General features: G+C 44.1%; 1 protein-coding gene across 8 annotated transcripts; it reads right to left on the minus strand.

The window, feature by feature from the left end:
• Positions 1 to 228: 228 nt before the first annotated feature.
• MTRES1 (mitochondrial transcription rescue factor 1) lies at positions 229 to 15,122 on the minus strand. 8 transcript variants are annotated; one of them, XM_010965373.3, is made up of 6 exons: positions 15,011 to 15,087; positions 11,376 to 11,450; positions 7,907 to 8,388; positions 6,186 to 6,258; positions 2,355 to 2,520; positions 229 to 512 (listed from the first exon to the last, which is right to left on the minus strand). In XM_010965373.3, the coding sequence occupies exons 3-6, from the start codon at positions 8,374 to 8,376 to the stop codon at positions 451 to 453; spliced, it is 771 nt and encodes a 256-aa protein (XP_010963675.1). In that variant the 5' UTR covers positions 8,377 to 8,388; positions 11,376 to 11,450; positions 15,011 to 15,087; the 3' UTR covers positions 229 to 450. The 8 variants fall into 8 exon arrangements, with proteins under 8 accessions (XP_010963675.1, XP_010963677.1, XP_010963676.1 ...); XM_010965375.3 differs by having other exon boundaries at positions 14,885 to 15,016; XM_010965374.3 differs by lacking the exon at positions 15,011 to 15,087 and adding an exon at positions 14,847 to 15,004.
• Between the last annotated feature and the right edge of the window lie 27 nt (positions 15,123 to 15,149).

Genomic DNA, 15,149 nt, shown 5'->3' on the forward strand with positions numbered 1-15,149 from the left:
TCTTCCCTTCATCCCAGTAGAGCAAGTGTCTCAGCCTCAACACCACTGACATTTTAGGTCCGATCATTCTTTGTTGTGGGGACTGTCTGTACACTGTGGGACATTTAACAGCATCACTGGTCTCTACCCACTTGATGCCCATCCCACCCCCTCAGTTGTTACAAAAATATCTCCAAATATTGCCAAATGTCCCCAGGGGGGCAAAAATCACACCCAGTTAACAACCACTGCATTAGAAATATCCAAATCTTTTCTTTAATCTTTTCATCACGTTGATCACATTGTCACAGAGGAGGCCTTGCCAGGATGGCATTATTAAGCAGCTGTAGCAATGAATGAGCTGCGAGAGTTCCATAAATCTTTATGAACCACTTTCGCTTCTGCTGTTTCACAAATATGCTCCAAGTCCCTTGCGCTGTGGACAACTATGAGATCAGTTTTTGCCACATGCTATGACCAACATTCTCTACCATCAGACGTCTTCTTAGTTTCATTTTCAAAAACAGAGAAGCCTGGAATAGGTCAAACCCAACCAGTTAAGTTATTACCAGTAGAGCTTCCAAAAGCCTTTCAAGTGGCCCTTCCTGCTTTCTAGCTACTACCAACCCACCTTGCCTCACACATTTTAACTTTCTTCCTCTTTCAAAGACTCAACAAGGTAAGGAAATTAGTATCCTGATCCCTTTCTGACCAGTGAGGAAGCTGAAGCTCAGAGGGGTTAAGGCCAAACTACAACCAAGGTAACCCAACTTGCTAGGGGCAAGACTGAGCCTAAACACCAGGACCCTGACACATCACTAGATCACACTATCCATCACCATCCAAGACTTCCCTGGCTTTCTGTTACTTTCCAAAGAACAGTGAAGAGAAGAGAGGGGAGAGAAGGTGGAGGAAAGGAGGGGGAGAAAGGCACAGAAAGGTGAAGGATGAGAAAAGGCAGTCATTACTATAATCTCCTAAATTATAACTCATAACTAAGTGAGTTTATGTTGAAATTAATTGTACTAGTTTTACTGATGAAAAAGCCTACTTAACAAGTGGTAAAATAGAAAAATTCCTTCTGTTACACTGCACAGTATTTATTATTTCTTCCTGAGAGCTTATTTAAGCTTTCAAATAAAAATCAATTTTTCAGAGTCTTCTGAAATCTGAGCTGGTAAAAGAATTCCAGACTCAAGGGCCCAAACATCTCACTGCACTGAGCTACAGAAGTTTCCCTTCTCTGTCAGTTAACCTGAATTCTTGAGAATTCCTGGAGGACAAATCAAAGGACGCAGACACAGCCAGTCTTTTTGACATGACTCAATCTAGTAAGCCTCCTATCTGAGCGGACCCTGCCAGTGCCAGCAAACAGCTGCAGGGAATCTGCAACTTATTTATGCAGGTACCCTGCTACCCTTTTCTTAGATGACGTGTATTAAAGGTGTGTTTCCTCTGTTACACTCTATTTTTTCAGTCCTTTGTAAAACACTTTTTTTCAGTCCTTTGTAAAGAATTAGAACAATTGATCTCTGATTCTTCTCTTTGTTGATAAAAATCTGTGTATTTTCTACTTTCACCTGAAAAGTAGACCCTCAGCTTAAACCGAGGAGGGTCAATCACATTCTTCCTGTAAAGGGTTGGTATAAATATTTGAGGCTCCTTGGGCCACATGAGGTCTCTGTCATATATCCCTTTCCCTTTTTTTTTAAACAACCTTTTAAAAATGTAAAAACCATTTTTGTCTGCCATACAAAAGGCCTCCGGCTGCCTTAGTCTATCAACCCCATGCCCAAAACAATTAATTTTAAAATTAACTAGCCCATTTGGAATTAGTTGGAACAACTTTACTATCCTGACCCCTGGAGACAAACTGAAGGGAACTAAGGCCAACATGCTGGTAACTCAGAAAGGCCAGTGGAGAAAGGGGTCTCCCAGTGCTTCTCCCCTAAGATGAAGACCTTGACTTAGCCTGGTTTTGCCTTCAGAAGCCTGAACCCAAGGAAGCTGGCCAACAAGGATAGGATTGAAAAAGAATCAACTAACAACAAGGCCAGTTTATCTCACACTGCCTCCTGAGGAAGTTAACGTGGGAAACAGCAGGCTGGTCACGAAAACCCTCTCTGGGCTTAGTTCATTCAGCACATATCTCACTTGTGCTCAGGTCAAAACGCGCATAAATGAAGCCCCAGAGGGAAATCCAGGCCACAGAAGTGTCTCCAAGATACGGAACTCAACTTCCACAAAATGGCTCGGCAGAGGCCACAAATGATAGGAGAATTTTATTTTAATAAAAATGCCCTTAACCTGGCCCTGTCCCACGCTACTAGAAAGCAGCTTTATCGCTAAAAAGCAATCCATTTATTTGAGCATACTTTTTTTAGGCAATTTTAACGTTTTCCACCGTCTTAACACCACTCTGTATTTCTCACTGCCAGTCTTCTCTTCAAACACTTTTTTCAGGAGAATCCGCATCACTGTCTCTGTTTCTGCTTCTTTATCCTCCCCAATTAGAAGATCCAATGTATCTCCAACTTTCACCTGAAAATTAAAAGAAAACTGAGCCATCATTACATTTTGGGAAACGCAGGCCAATACAAACATCCCCGCTTTGAGTTTTCACTAGGTGGCCATCACCCCGGGGGCAGGTGGCTCCTCCATTAACAGTCATGTATCCCTAGTGACTCTGAGAGGTAAAAGGCTCCCCTCTCTCAGAAGGCCCCTCAGACCCATGTGACTCCATATGGACCAGTGCCCCTCGTTCAGACTGAGACAACCGGGTGCTTGTGGATGGTCCCTGTGTTGGAGGGCTCCCATACTCACCTCTACTTCATGATTTAAGGCAACGCCTGAATGGAAGCATTTATTTTGGTAACAACCATACAAGACAAAGGAAGGAGGGCACAGTCTTAGAGAGTGTGTGCAAAGTAATTGCTACATGCACCAAGATGACAATTTTCAGTGTAACATTTTCGTTGATTTCAACCTGAATGAGTTACGTAATTGGGGACTGGGCATAATTTGCCGGAAATTACTAACAGTGGAACAGCAGTCAGCTGTATCTTTTAAAGAAATGGAAGTAATTTCCTACACTGGCTGGCCCCATCATCAGGAAGAGCCAGGACTCAACGTACAAGGATGGAATGGCACAGAAAAGAGGGTCGAGATGGATGCTAACTCGATGGGCTGAGGGCAAACCCATTCTTGCCCAGGTGGGAGGTTTGGGTTGAATGAGTGCAGGGCATGCTCTGGGGCGGTCATGTCAGTGCTGCCCGGGAGCTGCCCATGACAGACACCTAGCCCTGGCAACTCAGGATGCCAGGGGAACTGCCCAGCAACTCAGGAAGTGGCTAAACTGACTCAGATGCCATATACTTCTTTTGTGAGAACACCAGCCAGGATGCCAGAGACCGTCTCAGACCACTTACCACGGCTTCCAAGCTGGGGGTGGGGGGGGAGGCTGCAGGGGCAGAGACGGGACATGAGGACATGGATGGATGGACCCCCATGTGTGCCCGTTTAAAAGCCTACTAGAAGGCTTCTGTTTAAGGAGCATGGTGTAAATGCTTAAATTCACCTTATTTTCCAATGAATGCTCTCTGAGGCAGTCACAACGTCATACTATTGGAACATCTATACCTCACTAGGGCAAGCCACCCACTCAGCAGGTGCAGTACTCAGTCTACAACGTGGGAACGCACACCTGCTCACTACAACGCCACACTGGTCAGTCCGGGCAGCCGGATGTAAAACTCACACAGGGGCTGATTTTACACCGTTAACTTTCTCCCCTCTGGGCTGAGCAGACAGGGTCACACCACCACCAGGCATGAAGACTGCTTCTCCTCTTGGGTTTGAAAGATAGGCTGAACCGGGCATCATCCAGGCTGGGGGCAGGGGGTGAGGGTGGGCAAGGTCTGTCCTCCTATATTTCTGCTGGGTTCAGTTAAAAAAAACAAAAGACCATTTGGCCTTATGTAGACATTTAAAATCAATGTCCAGAAATACGACACTTGGGAACTCTGCTTTATCTTTTTTGGCATAACTCTGTCATTAAAATTCACTTTTTAATAAGTAATATATGCACATGAAACAAAATGTAAAAGTACAAAAGGATACACTGAGAAAAGGCAACCCCTATGTATCCTTTCATATATATACCACACGTGATGTCTGCCCCTTCCGAGAAGTGTGGACAGTTTGGGTGGTTACTTCTAGGGCAGAGAATAGGACAGGAATGTTTCTCCTTTACCCAGCCAATCCCAGGGAGAGGTGAGCTTAGGAAGGCTTCACCCCCCACACTTGGGATCCACACAGCCTCTATTTAAGTCAACAGTTACCCAGCCCCTACTGCACTCTGGGCCCCACCTGGTTTGCAGCTCACAGGAAAGATCTGCTCAGCTGTAGGCAGCCAGGGTTGGAGTTGCAGCATCAGACAAGAGCTGGACCCTCAAGACCAGAAGCCACACACAGGTCCACGGAGCAGGCCACAGAAGGGGAGGTGTCCTTTAGTCCCTGCAAGGCCCTGTCCTTTCTACTGTGGGAGATGGCACAGTAGACACAAAGTGAAACTGGCTGGGATTAGGGACTGTTCCAAACATCTACATTTCCAATCTCCCCTTAGCTGCAGTTACTATGGCTACCAGGCCTCCTAGTAACAAGGCAGCCGAGTGTTAATACTGGCCCCTTACTTTGCTGACCCTCAGGAGAAATCTGGAAGGCAGCCAAGACAACAGAACACCCAAGGCAGAATGAAGAAGCAGCAATTAGGCTGTAGTTAACAATCTCAAAGCAGAGGGAGAAAAATAGACTTGTGGTGTCTGTAAATGAGGCCCTGGCACAGAGGCATCTTGCACCAAGAACAGGTCTTGTCTTTGGAATGCTGCAGCTGGCGAGGAGGGGGGCTGGGCTACAAGCAGGAAACAGCAATTAAGGGACAAGAAGGACCTGATCTCCAGATGCACGTCTCACCGAGCAAGGACTGACAACTGCAGCCTGAATCCAGCAGGTCAGTTGCCATCAGAGGGATGTGGGCTTGTGATTTGGTAGCCAAGCCAAAACAAGTCCTGGGGAGTACCCCCTAGTTTCCCCTTAGCTGCAAGAAACATCCTGAGCCCAGGGAACAAGGACTCTGAAGACAGCCTCAGTGCTCACCCAGGTCCATGGCCGGTGGCTCACACCCTCCCCCATCCCAGGGCAACAGGATGAAGCTCAGGTCCTCCAACCTCAGGGGTGTTTTGAAATATAAGAGAAGCTATAATAAAAACAATCTTCAAAAGTGTCTACTATAACCCAATTAAAAAAAATAGCTATTATAAAAAAAAGTGTCTAACTTCCCTAGAACCCATGTTCTCTGGACACTAAGACATTATGTCTGCCAGTGTCTCATAGGTCTGTGTCTTTTTGAAGGGTCTCTATCATATACTTTTTAAAATTTATTAACTTTTACTATCGTTATTGTTTTTTCCAATAACTCATAAAAAATTCAGAAAATAAAATGCATGAAGAAAATACAACCCACAATGCCCCACTCAATGATAAATATTAGTATTATTAATATTTTAATTCTAGACGTATAAGATTTATTTTTATAAAAACATATATTTTTAAAATATATATATGATTTATTGTAACATAACCAAATACTAGAAATACATTTTCTTATAACACTTATGAGTGACTTCTTTCACTTAATAGTGTTGATACAGAGCTATGAGGAAATATGGAACCTTCTTTTTGGTAGCTGCCCTGCACACAGAGCAGTGTATCCAGCAGGTACTGCTGAGCAGGACAGCATTACACATCTGCTCAGGTAACAGCTGGCCAAAGAAACCTCTACGTGGATCAAATGTTTCTTTTTAGCCTGACTTATTATGATTTCATAGGGGCTAACATCAATGACTTATTAGTTTAATTACTAGATTTTTGCCAGTTCTGATAGTGGCTTATCTTAAAATTTTAAAGAAAAAGGGGAAGATTTGTCTCAGTCATTACGGCTGCAAAGAGCAAGTGGTCTGTTGGACTGAAGCTGGCTGGTGATGCTCACTATGTGACCAGGCCTGAGGCAGACCTTAGCAGGGGAAGGCAGACCTACTCGAGGAGCCACTGACACCCCAAGGAAGGAGCCTGAGGGGAAACTGGGGGAGGCATTAACTGAGTACTGGCAGAGCAACAGACACAAACATCTGGCTGTCATAATATCTCACCGTTCTGCTTTTCTTCCATAATTTTTCCCCATTCAGCCTGAGTTCACCTTTGTAGAATGCATCTTCCACTTTGCTTAAAAAAAAAAAAGTCAAAGTGCTTTAAAATAGAAATATATTCAAAGCAATTATACAGGTTTGAGAAAAATGCCTGCTGTTAATGCCTACTCCGACAGGGACCAACATCCCTGCATAATCTCCATTCTGGGTGCGAAGAAAGTGAAAGCCAACTGCTCCCTTATGTATCTGAACAGGGAAACCAAAGGGCATTTCCCAATGGATGCAGGCCCATGGCAGAGATCTGCTGGTGCTGGGAGCCAGGTAACCCAGCACTCTGCTGGGGCTTCCAAGTGGGTCAGCTCGTGTGTTAACTGGCCAGCCAGTGTTCTGCACCTGACTCCCTCCCCAACAACCGCCTTCGAGGTGGTAGCTCTCGTGATACACGACGGCCAGAATGTGTGGGCACTCCCTTCCCTGCACGTGTTCTGAGAGAAAACCCAGGCACCACAAGTATGGTGAGGTTATTAAGAAATCCTCTGCTAATCTGCACTGAGGCTGGGGAAATTCCAATCCAGCAGCAGCTGATCTTCCTAAATTTAATCAGTGGGAAACAAGATCGGGGAGGATGCGGACAAAAATCAGCGCTCGTTCCTCTTAATGCTCTGATTCCAGGTAACTGACATCTGGGGTTCTGCTTATGAACAATGTCAGTTACTACTCTGAGAGATGGAGAGGCCCCTTATGAGCTTGCCAGATTGTAGAGAAAATGCAAGTCCTGATCAGGGTGCCTGTGGGGTCAGGGTCATCTTTATGAGTCCTTAAGCTTCATGGGTTAAAAAATTAAATGATGCCATTATATTAGGACATAAAGGTACAAATTACACAAGGGAATCTTTCTTAATTTATTATTCATACCACAATTCTTACCTTGCATGCAGTATGCACGCAATGACTGCTAAAGAAATGAACATACAATGGGGAATCACTATTCTTATATAATTAGTCTAGAAGAGAAAGAATGAGAATATTAAAGATATCTTGAAAGTTACACTTAGTATCTCTATGCACTATATATGAACGCACATAGTATTTTTTTCATCATCATGGCTAACATATATTGAGTACCTACTATGTGCCAGGCACTGTTATAAATGCCTTAGATAGATAAGAGAGATAACTTATTCAATCCTACCCACCACTTCTAAAGCAGGTTCTGTTACCCCCATTTTACAGATGAGGAAACTGCAGAGATTTTAAGTAAGCTGTCCAAGGTCATACACAGAACCAGGATGGAAACCCCAGTAGTCTGGCTACAGAGCCTGCGTTCTTAACCACCACGTGATACTGCTTCCGTTGATTCCAAGAGGTACCTTCTCACGCTGCAGCATTTGTGAAACCCATGTGCATTCTAAGCTTGGTATGTACATCTAACATGGTGATTCCTTTTTTCCTCAAGAAGCTGTTATTACATCAATGGTTCATTTTACAGTTGATTATGTCTTAGAATCAAGGAAATACAGCACGTGGGATTTGCAGGCAGTCACCTGACTTCTTTGGAAATTAGTTTTCTCGCCTATAGAACAAAATAATTGAAACAGGTTACCTATAACGTCCTTTCACACCTATGGTTACTCTTAAGGTAACATGAGCCATGGGACTGTAACACTGCTTTAAAATAACCAATAAGACACGAAAGTGACTTTGTAATAAAACCACACACTTACTTTCTTCCAATATCCAGACCCGTCTTCAGGATAACATCATACCGGAAAGACTGCACTACTTTGTCCAGGTCTTTATAGTCTTTGACCACACTGGGGTCATCCTCGGTCTCGTCTTCCTGTTCACTCATCTCACTACGATCTCTCTCGTCTTCAGATTCCTCTTCATCTTCAACTTTTTGCAGAGTCTTTTTAGTGGACTTTTTAGAACTTACATTACTTTTGAGTCTTATGGAAAATGGTAAAATATATTCTGGAGATACTAAAAGCCTTGGGAGTCTCAGTGAGAAAATGTTATGGAAAAGTATTTTATAATTTGATGCATTTAACTTGGTACTAGAAAAATATAAGTATCGATTCCAGGAAGCACAGGGTTTGTGTGACGGTGTCCCTTGCAGCACTCGGCAGAGTCCAATCCAGGCATCTGGCTTTCTAAAAACACAGGTGGGCAATCTGACACTGGTCATAGCCATGGCACATATAACCTAGGACAGACAATAACTTAGTTTTATTTCACCAGTGCAGCATGCTGGCATTTTTACAACATGAACCATATACACCATGAACACTACATCTAGTCCTGTACTTACGCTCCCCCTACAAAAGGCCATATTGGTCTGCACGTACCAGGTGAGTCTTCTAGCTGTAATTAACATGCTTACATCATAGGGTGGTCATGAAGTTCAAACTAGACACTCATATGTGTGAAAACACTGGTTCTACTCTTCTTCACCCCCCCCCACCTCCCAATTAGCTTGGGTACTGACTGCTACTGAAAAATATTAACAATAGTTCTCAATGATATATTTTAAAAAAGAAAATCTCATGGCAAGAAAGACTATTTACTGACATACGTTACATCCTTACAATATTGACTTTGCTGGGGACACCAGATCATGACTTTATAAAACCCAGAGTGAATCTCTAAACTTTATTTCAACCTCCAACCCCAACAAACCAGAGCTAGGAATGTGCAAATTGGATCCACAAACTAGGTAACTATTTCCTGAGGCACTGAGGTGCTGACATGCCACAGAGCAACCAATTCCTGTATGATCACAAAGGCAGCAGAAACCTTCTTACTACGATGGTGATAGACCTCCCCCAGTACCTCAAGATGGTTTTGGAGACCATGATTTAGTAATGTAAGAAGGGTTGCCATATGGTCAAAATCCTCATACTTCAAGGCTGCGGCAAGCTTTCCCTTGTGCCAAGGCTATACGTTCAGACTGATTTCTTTAATAATGATTAGCGTGATTTTTCCTCCGTACTTTCCATTCATCATAAAGCTGACAACAGTAATTACCTGTAAGCCTACTCAAAAGCACATAGCTAGCTACTTCCAATTATATTTGTTAACATTTTGGGCCTTATTTCTGTTGGCGTGAATGAGGCAGACAACATAAGCTCTACTCTGTATCTCATTGCTCTTGGGACCCCAATCTGATTCTTAAATGAGAAATAAAGCAGGCTCAGTAGGGCTGTGTTTCAACATAACCATAATTTGAAATAATTTTTAAACGCTATAAAATTCATAGAGTAAAATACTGACTAGAAATTACTTGGAGCACCTTAAAGAGAAACAGTGAAAGAAATTACTTTTATACATATTTTATCTAATTTAATAGTGAATGAATAACAAGCTTTCATAGAAAGAACTTTAAATTTTATACATGCGGGATAAAGGAATAAAGTAGTATATTTCATTACTTCCCAGACTTTGTATTTCATGAACCACTACAATCAAAATTTTTTTTAAAAGTTACCTAATGAAGGACTACTTTTTGCTTTGCCATGTAAAGATTTGTTTATCCTTTATTCTGCCAAGTAAGGATTTTTTAGTAGTAATTACCACTATTATTACCATAATTTTTGAGGAAATTTCAATTATTATATATGAAAGCTATTTTTATAGTAGAAAATCTGAAAAAAAAAGCAAAGAAAATGCAAACCACTCATAAATCTACTCTGTAATAACCACTGTTAACATGATGACATATATCCTTCACAGAGTAAAATTTTCAGAAAAATAATCTACTCACAAGCAGAGCCTTTCACACCTTCCCACCCAGAACATACAGGAACGTGGTCAGAGCTCTCTATCATCAGTCTTAGGAATTCTGTTGGGCCAACAGTCTAGACTCAATAGAATTTATCCAAGTGATGTCTAACTTATGGGCCAAGACACCCCTGGCTGAAATCACTACCTGCTATTGGGCCTAGACCAGACTGGTTTATAAGATGCTCATGTAATAGAGAAGATGAAGACTGGCATTAATAATGATGATTTGCCTATCTTTAGGTTAGCATTTTTCTAACTATGAGTCATGAGCCATTATTAAAATTTTTACTTATAACTCAGCGGTACATGTACAAGGTCCTGGGTTCAATCCCCTTGCCTGCTGTTAAAATAAATAAATACGTAAATAAATAAACCTAATTATCACCCCCCCAAAAAAAACCAAAAATTTTTTTTTTACTTTTTAAGAAGCAGAAATTGAAGAGAATAGAAAATATTACAGTGCATCACTTATAGTAAGAGTAACTACTGCCTCATGAGACTTTGGTTATAGTTACATACATACATATATACATACACACACACTCTGTCATCATGAAAATATATTTACTGTGGATATCAATTTAAAAAAAAAAGTCTGAAAACACTGATCTAAGTGACTTCAGCAAAGTGTTTTTTGCTATCAGGTATAATGCCAAAAGCCCCACGTATGCCTTGGAGCTCAGGATTTGGCTGCATAGTCTACCCCAGCTAATAACACTCAAAATGCCGTATGTGTCTGCAGAGATGAAAAGGGCAGCCTCTCAAGGCTATGTGCAGGTCCCTCATTTTACAGATGAGTACAAATGAGACTTGCAGCAATTTAACAATCTGCTAAGTAGTACAGCTAGTAAATGACACAGCCAGGGAATTCCAAGGCCGAGTCTTCTTAATGCTTACTGTTGTTGACTATGGATCAGGCATTGTTCTACATAGTAACTTATTTATTCCTTCCAACAAGCCCATCTCAGTTACAGGGTCACACAGGTACCAAACATTCTAATCCAGGCTCCCTGGCTCCTCGATCAAGGCCACTACACTTTCTGCAACACCAGGACATTTATTTTTCATGTTCTCTTGAACAAAAGGTAACCTTACCGACTGCAATAAGGATAGAGAGAATGGACAGTTTCCGTAGTAGAGGAGTGGGAGGAAGGGTTGCCCCATATGGAGGAAATTCTAAAAGCAGACATCCTGGAGGAAGGCAGCCCTGTCTCTGTCAGTCCTGGCCTCCCACATGCCTCCCCCAACCGCATCTTGCCTTTACACCACACTGCTGTCCCGTTTTCTCCGCGAATATCACAGTGATATTCATCTACACTAGGAAACTTTTACTAGCACCAAGTAACTGTTTCATATCACATTCACATGTAATTACAATAAATGTAACCAAAATGTCAAGCCAAGCATTACCTTCGAATTTGTTGGCTAATAACTCCCTCTCTGTGCAATCTGCTTCATTCTCCAGCAGGCAAACACTGAGAAATGCTGGAGGTTTAGAACATAAAATTGAAAAAAACATATTAACCTAATTTTTGCTGGAGATCATGACCATTAGCAGATGTTAACAGTGGACACTCAGGGCCACAGGGGTGGAGTCTGAGAACCCAGGCTCTGTCTCAGCCTTGAACCTGGTCAGAGGAGTGGGAGGGCTTAGGAAAGAGGCCTAACTGGGCCCAGCGCCTCTTCAACCAGAGCAGCAGTGCTGCTGAAAACTGGGGTTCCTTACATTTAATTTGAAAAAAGGATTCTACCCTTTAAAAACAAAAAGCTTCTGTCCTTTTCGTATGGCTTCCCCCTCTTCCAGGCTCCGCACAAGACCCACCCTCCCCTGCCCACACCAACATGCCCATTTCCAAACTCATGCTGCACCAATGCTGTGTAGCTTTTGTACTATTCTGATCTCTCAAACTCTAAGGGTAGTGACAGGGCAGGAACCGTGCTCCACTCCTCCCTCCCATCCCCAGTCTGCTCACCACAAACAAAAACCAGTGAACATTTGCAGATTTATTTTCCAGAAGTGAAATGGGCATTCTACCCATTCCTGCATCCATGCCCTCACTCACCTGCCCGCATATGCCAAGTGGCCAGCTAAGCCTAGGATGAAACAGTTTTTGTCCTCAAGGAACCACCATTTAAGTGGAATGTGGGCAAGTAACCCCGGCTGGCAGGGAACACAAGTGAAAGCTGAGGTCCAGAGGAGGCCGGGCCCTGCACAGGCTGAAGCCCAGAACAGGGATGCCTGAGTTCTGATAGCAAAAGTGGCCTGAAACAGGTTTGGGGAAACATCAAGTCATAAGAGTAGTTCTTCACTTTCTAATGGCCCGTTTCCATTGGCGTGCTGTTATTTCTTATTCTAAAACCAACCAACCAACAAACCTTCTCTTAACCCCACCACCCCAGCTACCTTTTTTCTTGCTTCTCTTTACAACAGAATTCCTCAAAAGGGTTGTCTGTACTCTCCTCAATGCCTCTCATTTTCCAAATCCAAAAAGGTCATCTGTTGCTCCTCATCTTACTTGACTTCTCAGCAGCACAGGAAACCACTCATGATTCCCCTCTTGTTCACCTGGCTTCCAAAACAGCTCATTTGGTCTTCCTACCTCACCCACTGCTGCTTCTCAGGCTTCCTTTGCTGCTTCCTTCTCTTCTCACCAACACTTAATGTTACAGGCCCCAGAGTTTAGTCTCTGGTCCTCTTCGCCTTTACATCCAGCTCAACTCCATCAGTCAGACAGTTCTGACAAAAGCGTATCAAGATGCTGGACATTTCCATGGCTTTTAGTACAGCGGCCTGTGACTGCTATCCTTGGAAAGGTCTGCTCGCCAGGTTGGTCCTTGGCTGGTGTCTGGGAACTTGGATTTCAGGAGGGTTCTCGCCATCCCAGAACCAACAGGAGTGGCTCACTGTGCCTAAACTGTTTGCACAATTTGATTTATGCTGAATATCTCTTTCCTTTAGGAATCTGGAATTTTGGTACAGGCTAGGTACAGGGTGCCTATAAAGCCCAATAAATACACTGGACACTGAGTCTCTAAAGAGCTTTCCTGATAGACATTTCACAAATGTTGTCACAATTTCTTGCTGGAGGAATTAAGCATGTCCTGTGTGCTCCACTGGGAGAGGGCCCTTGGAAGACTGCACCCAGGTCCCTCCAGACTTTGTCACTTGCATTTTCTCCCTGGCATGGTGTGCTTCGTAGTCTTTTGCTGTAATAAATCATAGCTGTGACCCACAGCTGAGTCCTGGTGAGTCTTCCTAGTGAAATCAATAAACCTAGGGGTGGTCTTGGGACACCATATCCAACTGCCTATTTGACATCACCATTTGGGTGCCTAACAGTCACCTCAAACTTAATTGGCCCCAAAACAAACTTCTGATATATCCCCAACCCCAAATGTACTCTACCCATGGCCTTCCCCATCTCCTGTAATGGTAATTCCACCCTTCTAGCTCCTGAGAACAAAAGCTTCCAGTCATTCTCTACTCTTCTCTTTCCCTCCTACCCAGATCCAGGTTACCTTATCTCCAAAATATGGTCAGTATCCCCTCCCTTCTCACTGTTCCCACTGGTACCACAGCTTCAGGCCTCCATCTGTATCACCAGGGTTACTACAAAGGCTCCGATCCAGTGTTGTTCTCCACAGAGCAGTCAGAGCAATTCTTTTAAAAAGTAATTTACATCACATCACTCCTTTTCTCGAAACTCTCCAAAAGCACTGAGAAAAGCAAAATCCCTACCTTAGCCTCCGGCCCTATGTGATCTGGCCCCTCTGCTTCCTCTCTGGACCTCATCTCCTGCCTTTCCCAACCTGGCTCGCTCAGCTCCTTCATGATGACCCTCATACACAACAGGCACACTTCGGGATGGACGCCTTTGTTCCAGGTGCGCCTAGAACACTCTTAGCCCAGATATCTGCAAGGATAACTCACCCTCACCTCAATGAGGTCTACTCATTCCAACTCTACTGAATAGGCATCTTACCCTTCCAATCTCCCCTCACTCTGCTCTACCTTCTTCCGCCACAGCACTTATTACCTGCTATCATATATAATTTACTGGAGGGTTTTGTTTTGTTTTGTTTTTTGATGTCTTGCCTTCTAGAATATTAACTGTTCACCTGTGCTTTTTCCCTCTGTTCAATCCCAAGTGCCCAGAATAGTGCCTGGCACGTGGTAAGTGCTTAATTAAATACTGTGAAATGAAAGTAGATCAGAAAAGTGCATTAGAATGAAGAACAAAGATGGGGCTGGACTAATGGGTAAGAGCCTAGATCTCAAAGGGCCCTCCATACCAGAGTTTGGACTTGACCCAGAGAACATGACAGCTATAGTCATGTTCTTAAGTAGGGAAGTGACCTGACAGGAGTGCATTTTAAAAGACTTCTTTGGCAACAGTGTGAACATTGAGTAAGGGGATGATCATGGCAGGAAGCCTGAAGGAAGTTTTGGGTTAGAGCTTCAGGAGAGAGATAAAAACTGTGAGCTAACCAAAGGCTGTAAAAAAAAAAAAAAAAAAAAAAAGCAAAGACTGGAATGCAGAGGCAACGCTGTCCTTGACCTGCGGGACATTTGGAATCGTCCCACATTCCTGAGCCTGTTTACTACTCCATATGGAGAACCTGATCTAATTGCTTTTAGGTCAATTACAACTAAAAATTCTCCCTTCTCCTGGAGACCGCGTAAGCTGACGAACTGCTCCCTCCCTACCCCCGCAGGCTGCGAACTTTCCCGGGTGCTCAAGGTCAAGGGAAACTGGACACCAGGGTCCTCGAGCTCCCGGTCAGCATCTGGAGCCAGCAAGTGAACGGGGTCCGGGGGCAGACGGCTCCGGCCCTCCAGGTTCCCCCGGCCCCTCCAGCCCCCGGGGCCACGGGGCGTACCGAGCTGGCCGAGCCGGGGAAGGACACGAGAGACTCACGCGGAGAATCTGCAGGAACGCAGGCAGGGGAGAGGAGCTCTCCGCGCGGGTATTTCACACGTGCGCGCGATGAGGCAACAGAAGGGGGCGCGGGTCAGGGGCACGGCACGTCAGGGAAGCAGTTACCTGTACGTCAGCGCCGCTCCTCCCTCTTCCCCACCCCCACCCCCGGCCGCGCCGACTGCCGGACTCCAGAGGCCCGCCCTGCCCTTGCCCCGCCCCTTCCGTCGGCGCCGGCGCGGTGAGAGCAGGCTGGGCAGGGCGC

Source organism: Camelus bactrianus, chromosome 8 (genome assembly GCF_048773025.1).
Source record: "Camelus bactrianus isolate YW-2024 breed Bactrian camel chromosome 8, ASM4877302v1, whole genome shotgun sequence".
In the NCBI taxonomy this organism is placed as follows: domain Eukaryota; kingdom Metazoa; phylum Chordata; class Mammalia; order Artiodactyla; family Camelidae; genus Camelus; species Camelus bactrianus.